Genomic DNA, 18,512 nt, shown 5'->3' with positions numbered 1-18,512 from the left:
TCTGGAATATACACATACTAGCCGCTGCCATTTAGAACAGCGTGTCTCGCACCCATTTTATTCCAAAGAGTGCTACAGCTGAGTCTTCTGTGAAAATCTTGTGGTTCCTGGCACATTTCTGTTAGAAAGGAGACAAAAGTGCGAGATATAAGAGTGTCGCCATACCAAATACTTGGCCAATAAAAAGATGAACATTCTGTATTGTGTGGGTGGGTGTATATTCCGAGAGAAATGAAGATGTGTAAAACGCATTTGGTTCAAATAAACTAACACCCATGCTAATAATATGAGCAAAACTTTATGACCTTAAGGCACGTGATTAAAACTACGTACAAAACCACAGTGTGAGAAAGATACATGCCTTAGGAGCAATTAGTGTCAAGTTTACAAAAAATGCAGACATCGAATTGCAGAATTCGTGCAGGGAAATTCGCTTTAGGGTTAATTCTCACCACTGCTGTTTATGTATAACTTTGCCGGTAGTTCTACGGTTTGTGACCGTTCTTGTGGGCCATAGTGTATATTTTTGAGCTTTCCGCCGTCTCATAGCTGGTATCTTCGTGTACTGCTATAATGAAATCAAATTTAAAGCATCCTTGCAGGTTATGCCATAAAACATGTTGAACGAAATGTAGTCACTTCAGCCGTCACATAACTTCGGTCTCGAGGCACAGCTGTAGCAAACACCACTGTATCTAATGAAATGATAAATATCGATTTCATAATATCAATTTCACCAGCAGCACTTGCCCGCGACTTTAGTGCAAGGTGTAAATCTTGTTTTAGAAGTGCAGCTACATAGCAATGCGGCAAATAGCTGCGCTTATAACCTTTCTATGAATTGAATGACCGGTTGAACGCTCGGTTGAACATCTCAAACAATATATGGGAAAATGGCATAATATATTGGGGTCTTCCGAAAGTTTTTACTGTCTGGGTTCATTGGATGCAATCCAAGCTTCTGCGCGCGAGAATTTTCTGGCCTTGTTTCTATCGAAATGCAGAGGTTGCGGCCGGGATGAAACCCTACGATAACCTAGTTCACGATATCTGGTGATCAGAAATATTGCATATAAAATTTGGGACTCATAGAACGTGCTACTGTCAAGCGAATAATCCTCTCAGTATAATTCGCACCATCCCCGTACTGGAAATTATAATCGAACGGCTTTACTTACAACGCCGTCGTAGTAGAGGCCACTAGGATCTATGCCAGCCTGATCTTCTATCCAGTCCTGAATATAAAAAGATACGTCCGTTTTTGCACCAAGGGGCAACAAATTATTCGTGATAGACACCCTAAAATTACGCGAAAGAAATATTTTTCTACGCATGTTCAGTTTAAATTCATAACTTATCAGATAACAAGCATTTCAATTTTCTGAGTAGTCATATCGAAAGGTTCGCTGCGCGGCTTCACTCCACCCACATGATGTAACACACCTTCAAAACACGAAGATTAGTACGTGACCCTAAAAATGCTGGTGGAGTATTTTAGCACAGGAACACCGCCGAAACCACTGAGCCAGATAGATGGAAACTGGGCAGATATCGTGGTCGTATTTCATTTCCAAGAGAGTCATGGTACAACCCATGCAGCGTCTGTTCTGTAGTCGGATACAACTTAATAGATCTGCGGCATTTCCTCCTCAAAGGCGGAGGTACACAAGCCTGCACCAATGGGCGCGCACTTCAGGTTGATGTCATGAGCCGGACGGTCGGTCAGCCCACCTTCGGAGAACATTGCCGCGTGCATGAGCAGCACTATTTCTTTAGTCGTAGAGGTGATCGGCTGCTGTGCCTCGGTCGCCTGGGCGGGGCCTCTCCGGACTTTTTGAGTTGTATCGGACTATACATGTATAAATGCAGGAGAAGATTACTTCCTACGTAAAAGAAAGACCTAGTCTTGCAATCACAAAATTTTTGACAATCTGCACGATGAAATAGTTCGTAAACAATGTTTTAACAGCAGAGCTGTTTAAAGCCAAGGTAAGTCCCTTGGGATCTGTCGTCCGCACTTTCGGGCCCAGCTGCGAGAGCATAGCCTCTTGAGAGGGGCACTGGAGCCGACAGCTTATTGGTCTCGCACTGAGGTGCGACGACGACCCGGGATTTCTTCGTTCGCTGTCCCCGTCTCCCCGCGCAGCTTGGGTCTTTTATAGCCCTGGCCGATTCCCTGCATCAGCCAGTAGTTCGAAGCCTCTAATCAGGAACCGCCGTTGGTCGATGCCTTGAATAGGATCCGTGGATGAGAGAGCTTGCCGCACGTTGTGTGAGGAATGGCCGTCGGTTACGTCAGGCGCTGCGCAGAGGTTGCTGTGGGTTGCATGAGACTCCCGCCTTGGTTGGCACCACGGAGAAAGGAAAACTAAGGAGAGGCCCTATCGTATTTCAATGCATTGCGAAAAGTGTGGCGGAAGTGACGTCAGATTTATGGGGCAAACAAACCGGTATGGGGCAAACAAAACAGCAGACGCCCCGCGGCGTGCTCTCCGCGGTGGTTAGCTTCTGCGCAGATTTGTAGTCCCGGCGTAAACTTAGCGCGTATTGTGCGGTTCGCACGCAGTAAAATGTTGCAAGCAGACGTTTACCAGGCTGTTCGTGCGTGGCAGGCCCGAGCGCTGCGTGCTGAAATTCTTCGTGGAGCGTTCTTGTGCAACAGTACAAAATACCGGTACGTGCCGTGATCAAAAACGTTCAGCCCCTGCATCATCGTATTCGAACTCACCTAGCAGTGACTTACGCGTTCTGCTGGGCGTGAGGCCTTCCCTTTCTCGTAGCCCGATTTCCCGATCTGTTGCCGGATTAGCGGTTCTTTGTTCGTGTATATGGAGTGAGCGTAGTAGCTATTCGGCGCAACGCCAACCTATAGTTGACGTAACTTCGCGTCGAAAAGAGGACACCGCTGTATTGTATACGCGATCGTGCACGTAAAGTTTGTAATTCCAGTACGCCCACAACAACAAGCACGCAGCGAGCGCACACCGCACAATACATACATCACGTAGTCCGATAACAATAACATAAGTTTATTGCCCTTTCGTTGAACGACACATCCTCTAAAAACGTACGATGCCTTCGGCGCATGTTATGTACGGCGCGTCAGACGGCAAAAGCAAAAGTTCACGTGTGTTCTGAGTTGACACAATGAGTAAGAAGCAACAGAGCGCACATCCGAGAGCTTCGCATGCAGATACCATGCATTAGTGATCAGCAATGAAGCGAACGTGTACGTACACATGAAAAGTGACACCCGGTACTTTCCGCAGTGCACGCGATTTGCACCGGGTATACGCAACCATACGCAACAGCTGGGCATTGCGTAGCTTTCCTAAAGAACACACACAAGGAGCAGCATGCGTGAATCGACTGCGCCGCGCCGCCGCTTGCACGGCGAAAAAAAAGGCTCGAATCGCGCATGCGCTTGCAAACGACACGACGGAAATCGCGAAATGTTTCGAGGCTCCTTCGCTAGGAGGCGGTGCGGGTGTTTGCGATGTGGAGGCTTCACGAATGTGACGTCAGGGCCTCTCCTTATTTTTCCTTCCTCCATGGTTGGCACCCGTTGCATCAGGCACCTCGCTGGTGTTGATGCTGGTTGCATCAGACAGTCTATCGATGTTGACACCACTTGCGTCAGACGTTCTTCCAGCTTGCATTCCTTGCCGAAGCAAGGAAGTTTGGGTGGGGAGCCTTGGCCTAACAAAGCCTAGTGTAGCGAATTTAGCCTGGCAGAGAAAAAGCAGCGAGTGGAGAGGGTGAAGCTGGGTAGAGAGGAGGAGAGCAAAGAGGAAGCAAAGAGGTGGGGTTGTAGCAAGTGCTATAGAGAGGAGGTTTGGATGTATCGAACCTCTGCGCTAATAGATGTGTCTTCTTTTAACATCATTTTGCAGTGTACTCTTGCACGTAATCACTCTACGGAATACACTACCATGTTCGACACGTCGTACGACGTGCCGCTTTCCGCGAGCCACGCCAAAAACTATAACATTTCGTTGCTCGAAATGAACATAACTGAAAACGAATTTGCACAATATTTCTGGCCTGAGATTCGATTCTCTTCATGAAAAAAAACAGAACATGAACGACCTCGTCATAAATGGATGTTGAATTACAGTTGGATTACGATAAATTACTGTAAGACACATAAATCAACGTGCTATGACATTATTCTTGTTGCGATAGAATATAGAGACGCCGCCAAAACGGGAGGCTGCTATTTTCAGCTGCTGAATCGAAGAACAGCTATGAGCAGTCCAATGTGCCCGCGACGCAGCAGAGAGACTTGGTCTTTCTGTTGAGACGTGGGGGCGGCCCGCAACGTGCTAGGGCGCGTTCCGAGGGAGCAAAATAAAGTTTATTCATCTCTGCATCCATCAGCAACATAAAATGAGCGAGTACGAAATTTTATAGTCCATCAAATGATGGTGTATTAAACACTAAAATTAGCGAAAATACTTAAATATCCTGCCCGTGGTCGCCGGCATTGTTGTAATAATGGAACACTACAGAATATAACAATTTTTTTTCGTACAGAAAATTACCCTATGGTATAAGCACAGGTTAACTTTGGAGTACAGCGCAATTTACACAAGACGCAGACGAGTAAACAGCTCAAGGTGCTACTCACGAATTGGCTTTATTTTATACCAATACAATGCATTCTTTCGCGTATTAAATCTGAGTTGTAAGTAGCGCCTTGTCCCGTTTACTCGTCTGCGCCATGTGCTCTTTGCGCTGCACTCAAGAATGAGCCTTTTCCCAACAATAACTGCAGAGTTCTTGCCGCGAGAAGTCGCTTTGTAAGTTAAGAATTGCGAAAGCAAATGTGTGGCACCGCCACTTCCAAGTTCCCGATCAAACTTTGTGTGGGATGGATGGATGGATGGAAGAACTTTATTTGGGTCCAATAAGTCGCGCTATATTCCTAGTTCGTAGCAGGACACTCCCACGTTGGGACCGAAAGGCCTAGCCTTTCGGCCGCTTTGCGGGCTTTCTGTGGGACCATACTTTCTTTTACGGCGTCTAATAGGGCGTCTATAGTCCTTAAGACTCATTGACACTTGAGACTCACCGGTTGCGCGACCAGGTTTGTCGCAAAGCGACTGCTTTGGCTCAGTCTCTCGCTACTCTTCTCAGTCGCGCGACCGCAACCCCTTCAACCAATGAGATGCGCAGGAAGAGAGCGGCAGCTTATTTACGGGGCAATGGCAATGCGAGAAGGCCTGAATTCTTTGTGGCGATGGGTATAAGTTTCACGCAGGTGTGAACATTGGTCGCCTTAAGTAGCGTTTTAGTCGCCACTTGCAAATGGCCGCGCGACCGAAGCTTCTAGCAGGTATGAATGGGCCTTTTATTGGTTAATATGAAGTATGTACGTTTCCGTCCGACGGGGCAAGAGACCTGAAGTACGAAGTTCGAGAAATCTTTTTTAGCCAACGTGTCAAAATATGGTGGAATTCGTGACGCCACGCAGACGTTCATAAAAAAAATTTGTGTGCGAAATTTTAAAAAGTTATACGTTGGCCTTCATTTTCAATCGTATTACTTAGCGTAGCCCTTAAAATTAGGGACAGTGGGATTACCAAAGCGTAATTTATCAGTTTAAATTGCTTGATTGCTTCACTTTAGTGCCCATTTAAAAAAATTCGGCAGATCCCACGTACCGTGGGAGTCGATGTTATGCGACGCATGCGGCGGGAAGGTGACTGTGGCGTAATGTTTTTACTGAGCGAAACGTTACGAAATGACGCTAAATATTTGTATAAATTTTATACGCACACATATATGTTGAAGAGCCGCATATGCGTTATATAACCAGTTGCTTACAGTTGGGTAACGCTGGCAACGGCAACGTGGGTATTACCAACACCAGAAGCTGTAAGCTGATATGTAGTGCTTATACTTGTCCCTTATGATGGAGAACGCACGCACGTTTCATGAATCCGTGTACATGCGTGGAAGAGGTTCTTGGCAGTTCTTGAACAAGGTCATTATCGCCGTGATCAGTGAGCCCCAGCAGCTGGTCATGACTTGTTATCGGATCTGGTCGTGATCGCGGTGACGAGGGGTCCATGTGTAGTGAAGTATGAGGTATAGTACAGCTTGTTGGAAAGTGTGAATGCCTCGGTCATTTCGTCGACAAATTGTCTGTCGATATAGACCGTCGAGGCTGCTAGGCTTGGATAGTGCTCCGTAGAAAAACATCAGTGGATGGTGCTTGTCGTATTCGTGGACTGCTTCGGCGTATGTGGTTTACGTAGCCCAGTCTACAGAGCGGCTGTCAATCAATCTGGCATCATCCTCAGTCAGCATGAGGCCATCGCCCAGCCTCGTAAGAAATGAAGAGGACACTGCGTCGTTCTGGCGGACTAAGTGCACTTTACGGCGCGATGATGTGAATATCATACGTAACTTTCGTTAATCCATTCCTCCGAGGTCTAGCAGTGCTTCAATATACCTCGCTGAATCATGGGAATACCAAATGTTGTGTTTATTAGAGTGCTATAAAAGCGGAGGGAACACAGGAACCACCGACGTTAATCTATTATGACGCCTGCATCGTACGAGTATCTAGTAGTGTTTATTGCTTTCTTGCAAAATTTGATAGCGAGCACCACAACCACAATTGACGTTGCACCGGCATTACGCCTGCATAGGCTGTTTTTCCAAACCAGTTTGTAGATCTGGCGTGGCTCTGTGGAAGAATACCTGATTGCCACGCAGAATTCTTGGGTTCGATTCCTGCTGGGATCGTAATTTTCATTCTTTCCATTCGTCGGGTCAACGCTGCCGATGTTGGTTTTTCTTAACGCTCTCCCATTTAAGTTACCAATGTCTGTTATCGTCGTCCCTGTGTATAAACTGTCAATCACCTGTGGCGCATACCCGTACACCGCGGCCCGCGGTAAACGGGTTTGTGCCAGACGTGTCTGGAGGAAAGGGTTTGACGACGTACGCGACAGGATTTTCACGATATCTATGTCATGACCCGACAGTCATATTCATGAAATCCTCTTACCCTTCCATGCCAATTTTGGTCTACACCAAGTTAAGGGGGCGATCATAAGAACACCCAGACGTAGGCGGCTAGATAGATAGATAGACACGTAGATAGAAACGCTCTTAGTGCCGAAGGTTCGCTAAGAAATGCTTCGCATTTAAAACTTCACTGACAGTTCCGACGGAGCATAAGCACACATTGTACGAACTTGCTACAAAAGGTAACGTGCCAAGTGGAGACAATATAGACTGCCAGCAGAGTGCCACATCTTCTGCAGTGTCTGCTGAGAAAACAATAAATGAAGTAGCATTTTCAACGCGGATGGCAGCAGCGGCAAACACGATAGTCCAGATGAAGAAGACGGTAAGCCAGGTCCATTCTCTTCTTGAACTTGTCTTTCCTCTTTTGCACCCGCTTGAATTGTCCATTTTATGATGCACGAGCTAGCTCAGTTCACGGTTTCGTATCACTTGGAAAATTACTTTGAATAAGCAGTGTAAAAGATTATTATAATTAGGCGTCCATTGCGACTTGAACAATTTGAACGAGGGCACTTTGTTTTAGAGGCTGGTGTCACGATCTCAGCTTCATCGCGAAAGGAGATATTATTTCATGATTTAATTATAACCGAGTTAATCCAACAGATTGGGAAGAAAACTAGCCCCTGGAGTCTCCCCTCTCTCGGTGATTTGAAATTGGAATTGGAATCAGGTTGCGCACTATTTATTTACTGTGATTCTTTTTTGATATAATGAATAATAAAGACAATTAAAGCAAAATGCTGACCACAATAAAAGCAAAAAGCAAGACGTTTAGGCTCCCATACGGTAGCGTTGTTCACAAAAGTTTTAATACTGCGTCTTGTTACAATTGTCTTCTTCACGTGTGTACCTGACCAGACGGGTTTCCGTCCAACTCTCGACTTCATAATGAATATTACTTTCCATATGGTTTGTAATTACTTTTCTATGGATACGTATCCACTGCTGCTAGCTTTTTCATCACAATAAACACATCTCGAATAATAGCACTCATAATAGCAAGGTGCAGAGTACGCCACTGAATAACAGTATTCAGGAATACATGCAGCTTTTTTAACATTAGAGGCACATCAACGATGATGCCTAAATCTTCATTTAACCATCAAGTCGCCACACTCACCGGGTTCAGGCGCACGGTGAGTAGTGATGACATATTTGCAACGCATACGTATACCGATTCCCGGTATGCATCAGAACCCTGTAAATGCATTACAAATCCCCTTAATGCATTTGCATGGTGGCTTGACAGTATTCATGTCAAGCTAAAAGAACTTCAATACGCCCTTACATTTTACGAAGAAAGTCAGTAGTTTCGCGAATACGGCGTGAGCCGAAACTTGGAAAGGAAGTGGCACCGCTGTTACGTATCACATATTGGAGCACGGGCATGAATGCAAATGTAATTATTTATTCTGCACTAAAGTTCTCACGACTGCTGTTAATAAGATGACGGGCTATAGTCGCACTATAGAACGGTCTTGAGGTCCATAAGAATACTTGGGCGGATATGTTTCATACTATATAGATATGGAGTGAGCTGTAGTGCTAAGTGCAATATTTCTAGCATAATGTTTTACTACAGCTGTTGAGCTCAAACAGTGCGAATCCGCGAAATGAATGAAGTTATTCCAGGATAGCTATTTGCGCTGAAACTTACTGCGAACCTTTTGTTTCCACAGCGTTCCCTGTGTCGTACAAGGTTAATTATGAGCACTGATGACTTGCACAATCGAGGTAGCGCCGGTCCAGCACGAACGCAGATCGCGCGCATACCAACACACGACAAGGCATTTGTTCTTGCCCATCTTTACTGGAGCTAGCGTTTCCTGAGATTGAGCGTTCCGATATAACAAACTGGCAACTATATTGGTTGGAGTAGTTGAAATATTACAGTGTGTAACGAAGAGGATAAGATGAGCACACATTCATAACGAAGAGTTATGAACTGCCTACAGTTTTCGTAGCTTACACAGTGCACCGCATTATCGTGTCGTGTGGGTGCATGGGAAAGTTGGGTCGCTGGCTGAAAACAGAAATGGTCCAGCATAGCAACAGCGTTAGTGTTTAAACTATAAACGAAGTTTTCCATCACGCGAAGCGCGGATGCAGTGCAGCGCTCTCACCTTCGCGTTCTTCAAAGGCAGATACTTGTGAAAGCAGATGCGGAACACGAGGCACATTTTGTATGCTGCCTGCACAAAGAAAAAAAAAGCCTCTAAAATACGCAATGGACGCTAAAGATCCGTCCTAAGTGTGATCTGTGTCACTTTAAAACACGAATAAGGTCGACGGTCTAGCATCTAAATAGTGGAAGTTATCTCTCCATATTTTATTGCAATAGTGAGGGAAAATTACTCATTGTAGTACTCGGGCTCTGTTGGTAACAATGAGGCTTTAAGCCTGTGTGTCATAACACGTGAATGCGATGCAATCGCCGGGCAGAATCCTAGAACCGTCGAATAGGTCCCCCGAAACGAACCACAAAAGCAGGGACAATTTAAGAGTAGGTCCTTTCGGTGCGACTGTGAATACCGTTTGTGTTCCAAAGACGGACTCAAAGTCCAGAGTTGATAAGCACGAATATTTGGCACAGCCCATACGTAGTACATTGTGGGAACTAATTTCATGCGAAGCAATCAGTCAGCAACTGCTTATACCGCACTTTGAGGCGGGCTTTACGAGGCGGATCGACGTTTTTGTGTAATTTTAGTAGTGTGCATATCGTGCTCTTACCAGACACGTTGACTACACTGGCGTTTCGATAGAAGAGCATTGTGATGATGATGCTGATGACAATAGTAGATTCTCCGGCGCAAGGGTAACTGAGGCCAAACAGCGCCAAACACGAGGTTACGATTGACTCCAGAGAATAAGCGCAGTCAAGCCCGACTATTTCGAAACCCGGATGGACAGAATTGTCCCCTATGTAGAACTAGTGTTGAGTAAGGAGATTCATGAACGTCAGTGCATAGGAAAATCTACGGCCACACCAAATAAAAATAGTCTAAACATTTTATGCACTGGAACTCTGGCAGCGTAAAACACCCCAAGAAGTTGGCTGTCCCTTACACTATATCGGCGATTCCCTTATGGTATACGCCGAGGGACTAGTCAATGGGGGAATATGAAAGGACTTTAAATGTTCTTGAATATTCTCAAGTCCTTGCGTGTAAGCGCATTTAATTGTTTCAACATTGTTGTTAAAACCCATCTGGGTTGTATTTTGTTTTAACCAACCAGGTGTGCGTGTATGCCAGATGTTTGTACTGCCCTAAATAGAGAATATACTTTTTTTCTGTTATCGGCTCTTCCCTCTGACTCTGTCCTTGGAGCACAAGCGGCAGTCGCTGGCGCACTAAAATGACCTGCTGTGAAATTGTCCGTGATATCGTGGTGTGTTTCTGGGAGTCGATACGTGTGCTCTTGGAATCTGCCCGGCGATTGCCCCCCATTAACTGAGTTGTGACAGATAGAATAATCCGAGCTTGTCACGTGAGATCTCAAGATAGCAATTTTTTGAGAAGACCAGTACAATAATTGTGCGAGCTCCACTTGCACAACGCTGGGATATGTAGAAAAGAAAAAAAAAGATTAAAGGCGGACAAGCGAGCGCTGCGAAAAGAAGTTGGAACGTTGAGTAGCTCTCGCTCTGATTTTTTCGCGGATCGCTAGCTCCTTCACAGTACCTCAGCCGAAGGCAAATAAATCGTTATCGTTTGGCACGTTTTACTACTACATTATTGTTTTAAGTATGCAAATAGTACTTAAGTTTAGCCTTGAAGGCAAACTTCACATCTGCACATATGACAGCTACACTGCGCGGCTCATCATTGTTGCAACGATATGGAGCACCTAGCGCATTTTGCAGCGCAATATCATGAGCTGACGGTCGATTCTGTGTAAACACAATGAAAAAAGTGAAGTTTAGTGGGCGAATTCACAAAACTTCCCTATCGTAACGCGCTTTTCCATTGGTCATCCTGCTCCGCTAATTAAATCTCGCATCCTGATTGGCTGAATTATTTTCTTGCAAAAACATTTAGCGTAAGACGTGTTTGTGAATATGAGCCCAGATCAACGGTGCCCTGAAGATGTTATTTTTCATTGAATTCTGTTCATCAAATAGTACTACAGGACGCTAAGCGCTAGCATGCTCAACGAAGATATCTAATGATCATTTATATAGGGATCTTACAAGCAATTTGTGTGACAAAAAACTGCATTGCAGTTCTACGCTTGCCATTGGACACATTGCACAGAGAGAGCGTTAGGCGCAAGTGCCAGCATGTCATGTGGTGAAGCTGCCCTATGGTGCAGTGAGAAGATTGCCTTTAAATGATATGTGAAAAAAAGTCACAGTTTCGCCGCAAGGGCGAAGCAATGAATGCGATAGCAAGAAATTAATGCTATACGAAGTGAGGCTCGCCAATGGATACTCTCAGTTTGAACAGCGTTCCTGTTGCAAAGGCGGCCGAAGCAGCGAAGGAAACTAGCGTGCTTCAACTGTCGAGCTGTGACACTTGATAGTTCGCGCTCATCTTCTGTTTGTTCGTTTAGCGGCGTCCCTTCAGCTCGAGTGACTTTCGTACGCTCGGTAACATGAGCGCGGACATCACGGTGAAAGCGTGAAACATTCCTCTTCCCCTCACCGCGAGAAAACCGCGCGAGCAGACAACGGAAGGGCAATGTTCTCGCTGCGCAAATATAAGAAGCGAGCGAGCTCGACGACGACTTTTAAATGCGCCCGTCGCGCTGCTAGCGCCATCTCGCTGGTAATGAAGAAAGCTTATTATCGCCTGCCGTCTGTGAGTCCGTCCAGCGGTAAAGGGTATGTATATAACGCTCGCCGTTAGCTACGTGGAGGATCTGCGTTTCGTGGCGTAGTGGATAGCGCCACTCGCTGCGGAACAAGAGGTCCCTGGTTCGATTCCGCGCTTCGGAAGCATTTTTCTGAATTATTTTTCTTTGGGGCTTTATATATATATATATATATATATATATATATATATATATATACATATACGGTGCATGACGGCGACGGCGACGGCAAAATCCAGCCGAGACTGTCCATATAATTGCTATCGCAATAAAACGCTGAGCTTCTCTTAAACGGCCGCTATGGTCACTCGAAGGCGCAGCGATGCATTAAAGACCTAAATCTCGCGTGAAAGTCGGATGAGTTGTTCGTCTCGTGGTGGATCACTTCGTGCTTGTCGAGCCCTCCCGGCATTTCATAGCTGTTCGTCATACCACCCAATACACAGGGCCACAGTTCAGCATCTTTAGTAGAGCACCCTTTCCGCGCTGCTTCATAGCTGTTAGTAGGCCGAGTCACCTGAACGTTCGCGAGCCAGGCTTGGAAGATGACGTGATATTTTCTACACTCTCGTGTCGTAGCCGCGGATTTCGTTTAAGGTCACATTCGCGCGATAAGCATGAGGCCTTTGCCTTAATAACAAAACTTGTTAGGTTAGAACGACTGGCTAGTAAGTCATAGAACCTGATCACACTGTCGCGTTTTTCGTTGTGTGTTATCCACTGCAAATTTAAAACAGTGCTCTTACGTTGACGATTTCCGATTACGGAAGGCAGTTTTGTACAAGAAAAGAATTCAAATATCACACTGCAATGCGTACCCTTTGGAACATCTTGGGTGAAAACTTGTACTTGCTTGCGACCGGCAGGAAGCACTTGTCCATTAGCTTCGCCCCTAACTGAGTTGCCTTTGCTTTCTGAGCAATTCCTGAAAGGCAAGAAATTGAGGAATATCGTAGGCCTATTTGAAAACTTACAAATATCGGCGATTCAATGTATTTTGAAGGCACACAGTAGTTAAGCAATCAATCAGTTTACACTGATAAAAAGGTTTGCAAACTCTATTGTCGTGATTCATAACGAATTGAATTGTGCAGCGCACAATACAAGGCGAAATACGAAGAAGCACACACGGAGAGCACTGACCGCGTGTGCTTCTTAGTTTTTCGTCTTGTATTCTGCGCTGTACAATTCGTTATGAATCAAGACCAACTGGCCCGGCTGTCAGTTCTATTGTCGTGAGTTTCAAATCGCAGCTTTAGTTTCACAGGAAGAGATAAGGGCAAAACTTTCATTTATAAATATCGCTCTCAAATCTCCGCACATGAATGTCGGTGTGACGCCTAAAATTGGACCGACTTTTTTGTACATGGACCACATCATCGTAACAAAATTTCCTAAAACTCTGTGCGCAAAGGTTCACATTTTTACCGACTCAGAGCTCTGCAGGCTTTAGCAGGTGTCGTCAAATTCTATCACGTCAAGATGAGCTGGCACAGAAATTCCAAAGTGGCGTCGCCAACTGCGTTTTTCATTTGCGCGTTTTCTCGCTTATCCGAACGTCTGCTCGCCACAAGAGGGGCATTATTATTTTGTGAGAGGGTTACCAACTAATAATGGCAAAATGGTTTTTTATAGCTTTTTAAAAAGCAAATATCTAACTCACTGAACGAAGCGGCAGTCCTTAGCAGCCAGGGTATTGGTCCACTTCGCGCAGCAATATTTGAGGGAAGCTTAATGGAGCATATTTGCAGTGCTAGCGAAATTTAAGTCATGATGGAAATCTAAAAAAAAAATTATTCATGCGCAATACCGAATACGTTGCATTGTAGTGGCAGTGACGTGAGTGTTTCGTATGTTCTTGAAAAAACTATGAGTGCACAGATCGTCCGTTAAGATCGGTGTGTGAGACTGGTCATTTTGTATCGGCCATCGATAAAGTAATCAAAGAAAGAGTATCAGGCTATCATCTCGAGCATTCAGAAGAAATGGATGCGGTCATTTTTGCATAAATTGTTATATCGGAAGTTATTGCGCATATAAGGCCCGAAACTGTAGGTGTTGCACCGACAACAATCTGGTTTCCTCTGGTTAGTTTACTGTTAGTATTCCTATGAAATGACACAACGCCAAATCCAGTGAACGTTTGTGGAGTGGAGTGAATTTACTTAGATTCGTGTTCAATCACCGTAAACTAAACCGCACAATTTTTGTTCGTGTCCTTTCAGTTCAGGAATATTGAGAAAGCTGTGATCTTCGACGCCTAAATACCTTGAATGTCTTCGAGAGATGACCTGGCCTGGTTAGCTGAAGAAGCTCTTCGCGTCTATTTGCAATGTGTTCACGCGAAATGTTCCTCTCGACGCATAATTAACCTTTGATGATACTCGACAACGAGTATCAACGATTACCTACGTCAATGTCACGTGGTCGTGACATTGACGAAGGCAGCTGTCGGCATATTCGAGATGAAAACTCGTTATTCGGGCGAACCTGCTCCCGGAAAAAGGAAAGTGCAAAGAACAAGCTATTCAAGCTGTACACTGATAGACGCAAGCACAGCGTTGGTCGTCGAGTAATCTGATCTGCGGCTAGGTGCGTCGGCATTTGTACACGCTGCGTCGAACATTAGAGTCTTGTCGCTGGTGATCACACTCATTCCCGAATGAAGTCAACTGTTCGCGTTTTCGTGCTCAAGCCTATCAGAAGATTCTGAAATAATGTGGAAGGCTCCCACACATTGGGGCGCTGTTCGCGCAAGATTGTGATTATACGTGTGACGGACCAGTTACATAAAAAATAGCAAAAGAAGCGCGCGTGGCATTGCCTCCCTTTGAAGAAAACATCGTCCCAATGCTTGTTACAAAACATGGAACGGAGAAAAAAAAGTGCGCACCGAAATAAAGTACAATGATAGAGCAAAAAGTACAGACCTCAAGTTCGCTAAGGAGTATTAAATGGCTTAAGGCGTACGACATGGACGACTTCAGGGCGTGCGCGGCGCCGCTGTGAGTTCGTTATGCCGTCAGGGATGACATCGTAGTCTAGAGCGCCGAGACTTCGAAGCACCTTGTTTGGCCCGAAGCACCTTGTTTGGCCCGGGCGCGCCACAAGCAGTCGGCGTCAGAGTGCTTTCGTCGGGATTTGTAAACGACAGTAATGTCGCATTCTTGAAGTCTCAGACTCCATCTGGCGAGATGACCTCAAGGGTCCTTCAAGTTAGCTATCCAACACAAGGCGTGGAGGTCGCTCACAACATTGAAGGGCCTGCCGTAGGGGTAGAGGCGAAACTTTCACGTAGCTCAGATGATGGCAATCCAAGGCAGAAGTATTGGATAGCGACCGGCTCGCATAAGTGATAGCCCTTTCGAGTCCGTCAGTCCTCTGCGCAAAGGTGGCGCCGAGTCCTACGTTGCTTCCGTCGGTGTGAATTTTCGTATCGGCGTATCGGGGGCGTCTGGAGGCTCGTTTCAGTTCAGGAAATGCTTCGACTTGCACGGTTTCCCACCTGAATTCGACGTCGGCCTTCATGAGTTGCGTTAGTGGCTCGGATATCCGTCACAATTCTTTGATGAAGCGTCTGTAATAGGTACTGCGATCTACCCGGCACCTCCACCAGATGTCACGTGGTCGTGTCGTTGACGAAGGCAGCAGTCGGCGTGTTCGGGACAAACACTATTTAGGCGAACCTACGCCCGGAAAATGTAAGGGGCAAAGTACAAGGAATTCAAGCTGTACACTGATAGCGGCGAGTGCAGCGTACAATGAGCACAGCGTACACTGTATACACTGATAGCGGCGAGTACATAGAACATTGGAGTCTTTTCGTTGGGGGCCGCGCAAGTTGCAGAATAAACTCAACTGTTCACGCTTTCGCGCTCAATCCTATCAGAAGATTCTGAAATAATCTATAGGGTTGCGAGACATCCGGGGGTGGTTTGCCCAAGACAGTGATTATACGTGTAACGGACCAGTTACACACACAAAAAAAAAGATGCGCGCGTGGCAATACAAGGCGTAAGCCTCCCCGCAATAGGACCTAATAATGAAGCCAGGCAAATTGAAGAGGAGGACCATGGGCTGTGTTACCAAGACGCTTATTTGATGGCCGCAGCACAACTTTGATAAGCCTAACTAAGCGCTTTACGTTTATTTTCTTGCTATGAATTATGCTTGCAATAAATAATATGAAATACAGTTTTTCCTTACCCGTTTTTTCTTCGCAGACATCAAATTTCTCATCTTTGCATGCAGTAAAGGAACTGAGTCCGAGACTGATAAGCAAGCCCAGAGCTGAAGCTGCGAATGTTTTCTCGCGCATAGTTCAGCCGTTACTGCGCGTTGGTGTGGATGTATCTCGCATATAATAAATTTTCTGATCCGCGATCGTCCTTCGCCCTTCGCTTGTACCTGGCTGATTTAAGGCAAAAGTTGTAAGGTAGGGGACCGTGAGCATACACAACATAACTCACATAGCGCGCCAGAAACAGTGTTGCGACGACAGAGCCATTGGCGAGATTCACGTGAATTCACCTGTTGATGTGTGCCAGTTATAAATGATGCTAATGCAAGCAATCCGAATACGGCGTGTTTGAAGAGTGCATGCTCACTCTAGATCATTAATAAACGAACGTACGCCGCTTCAGGAGAGTGCCGTTTTTCAGTCGGTTGAAGCATGTATTCTGGAGAAAAAAATTCGGCAGTAGCTTAGCACTTTCTAGGAATGTGCATACGAAAGCCTACTTGGACATCCTGTAAATGGGCTGATGGTCGCTCCGATGATGCGCCCTTAAATATTGTGTTCTAGTCAGTGCTGCTGTCCTGTCGAGCTTTGTGGTGGTATTTCTTATAGACTTTGTATTTAAATTTGGTTAAACATTCTGTTAGTTTTCTGAAGAACTTCCCATAGGCGTTCGTATCTATTCTACTGACATTTATGAAACTTTATATTGATGTTTGTTGAACTTTGAAATATTAGGTGGCTGAACTTTAAATTATGGCGCGGTCCTGTGGAGAATATGCTGTACTACTACCGCATAAGTTAAGGTGCGTGTTTAAGCTTTCAAACCACGTTCTCTTTGTTATGTTGCAGTAAGCTCAGACCACGCCATCTGTACCGTTTAATTGCGCCGTTTATACACAGTCTACGGGATCCAATTGTCCAGTAGTGCCCGTGATGCAACTGTCTATGAAGTAGAATGAAGCATATTTAATCACTTTTAAACATTGCCGCTTGCGAAAAGCCAAATTGATATAGGTGCCTCCATCAGTAGTTGCCGTTCGCCACAAAGTTCATCACAGCACAGAAAGCTCAGCCGCAGAACAACGCAAAGCCCAAGTAAGCTTTTCGCCTTCTCTTCTTAGAAAGCTTTGGTCATAAACGCGCGATGTGATGGCCGTGTGGTTGCCTAGAGTCCGTGAAGGGCCCAAACTCGCTCGCCCAACTAAGTTTTTCTTAGCTTCAAACCGTCCCTATAATTTTTATTTTTTTTTACTCACGCGAGGGAAGCAAGCATGAAGCTGATGAAGCAGACATGCAGCTCATGTGCTCACGTGATTTTTTATTTTTTAATAAAGCAGCTGTTCAAGCTTGAACTAGGTCCGGCGGCGTTCGCAGAAACTGCGCATTTAATTGTGGAGCGATGACGACAGCATGCGTCATCTAACGACGCGTTGGAGGAGGGAAAGGAGAAGGAAAGTGGTGATGGGGAGAAGAAATAAAGAAAAGAAAATGAAATTTCTTGCCGAGGTGGCATTCGAACCCGGCTACCCGCGGCGCGAAGGCGAGCGTTGTAACAACGCGGCTATCCAGGCACGCTAGCAGAAAAAAAAGAATGCTACGGGCGAGAGAACAAGAAAATGGAATCAGTATAAATGTGTAAAATGAGTATAAATGAGTATAATGAATACACTGGGAATACACTGAGCGTCCGAACAGGGACAGAACGAGCTGGACAGGCGCTGGCAGTGTTACAGCAACCACAGACTGGGCAGCTCCGCCTCGTGTCTCGTGTGGAGCTTATGTCGAGATAACTACTGTCGAGATAAACAATAAGAAAGAAGGAAATAGAAAGAAAGAGACAAAGAAAACATAGAATAGTCATGCATAGCATAGTATAGCATGGAGGTGAAAAAGGGAAGTGAGGGAGAGGGAAAGAGGGAGGAGAGAGGGTGAAGCACAGCGTAGCCTTGTATACTACAGTTTACCAAGGGAGTGTGAAAGGGGAGTGAGAGTAGTGATAAGGTTGTAGGGAGTGGAGGAGGAGAAGGTGACCAGCTACGCTATGCCTTAGTCTTCGCACCAGTAAGGCGTAGCTGCCCCAGATTTTTTGTTTGACTCACGCGAACATCGCAAAGATGAAGTGAGCGAAATACACGCGTAATTGGAAAGCTAACGCGCAGATGGTGTGCTCACTTCTTTTACATGCGAAGCGTTTATATTCGAACTCAATGCACTTCAAGCGTATCTATCTATCTATCTATCTATCTATCTATCTATCTATATCTATCTATCTATCTATCTATCTATCTATCTATCTATCTATCTACTATACTATCTACTATCTATCTACTATCTATCTATCTATCTACTATCTATCTATCTATCTATCTATCTATCTATCTATCTATCTATCTATCTATCTATCTATCTA

The 18,512-nt window shown here is 45.4% G+C and overlaps 1 protein-coding gene across 1 annotated transcript; it reads right to left on the bottom strand.

Moving 5' to 3' along the window:
- LOC119377520 (uncharacterized) lies at positions 1 to 16,202 on the bottom strand. The gene is made up of 6 exons (XM_037646955.1): positions 16,069 to 16,202; positions 12,681 to 12,787; positions 9,168 to 9,236; positions 8,165 to 8,242; positions 1,179 to 1,235; positions 1 to 118 (listed from the first exon to the last, which is right to left on the bottom strand). Exons 1-6 carry the CDS (start codon positions 16,178 to 16,180, stop codon positions 32 to 34), a joined length of 510 nt encoding a protein of 169 aa, XP_037502883.1. The 5' UTR covers positions 16,181 to 16,202; the 3' UTR covers positions 1 to 31.
- Between the last annotated feature and the right edge of the window lie 2,310 nt (positions 16,203 to 18,512).

This window comes from Rhipicephalus sanguineus, unplaced genomic scaffold (assembly GCF_013339695.2).
Source record: "Rhipicephalus sanguineus isolate Rsan-2018 unplaced genomic scaffold, BIME_Rsan_1.4 Seq484, whole genome shotgun sequence".
Taxonomy (NCBI): domain Eukaryota; kingdom Metazoa; phylum Arthropoda; class Arachnida; order Ixodida; family Ixodidae; genus Rhipicephalus; species Rhipicephalus sanguineus.
Note: the sequence above shows the minus strand (reverse complement) of the source record. Positions and strands in the feature narration are given on the sequence as shown.

Excerpts from the sequence above, each read along its gene's own strand:
- LOC119377520 (XM_037646955.1), bottom strand. The coding sequence starts at position 16,180 with ATGCGCGAGAAAACATTCGCAGCTTCAGCTCTGGGCTTGCTTATCAGT. Across the intron at positions 9,237-12,680 it reads CACCCAAGATGTTCCAAAGG|GCAGCATACAAAATGTGCCT; the intron begins GTACGCATTGCA and ends TTCTTTGTGCAG. Across the intron at positions 1,236-8,164 it reads TCACCGTGCGCCTGAACCCG|GACTGGATAGAAGATCAGGC; the intron begins GTGAGTGTGGCG and ends TTTTATATTCAG.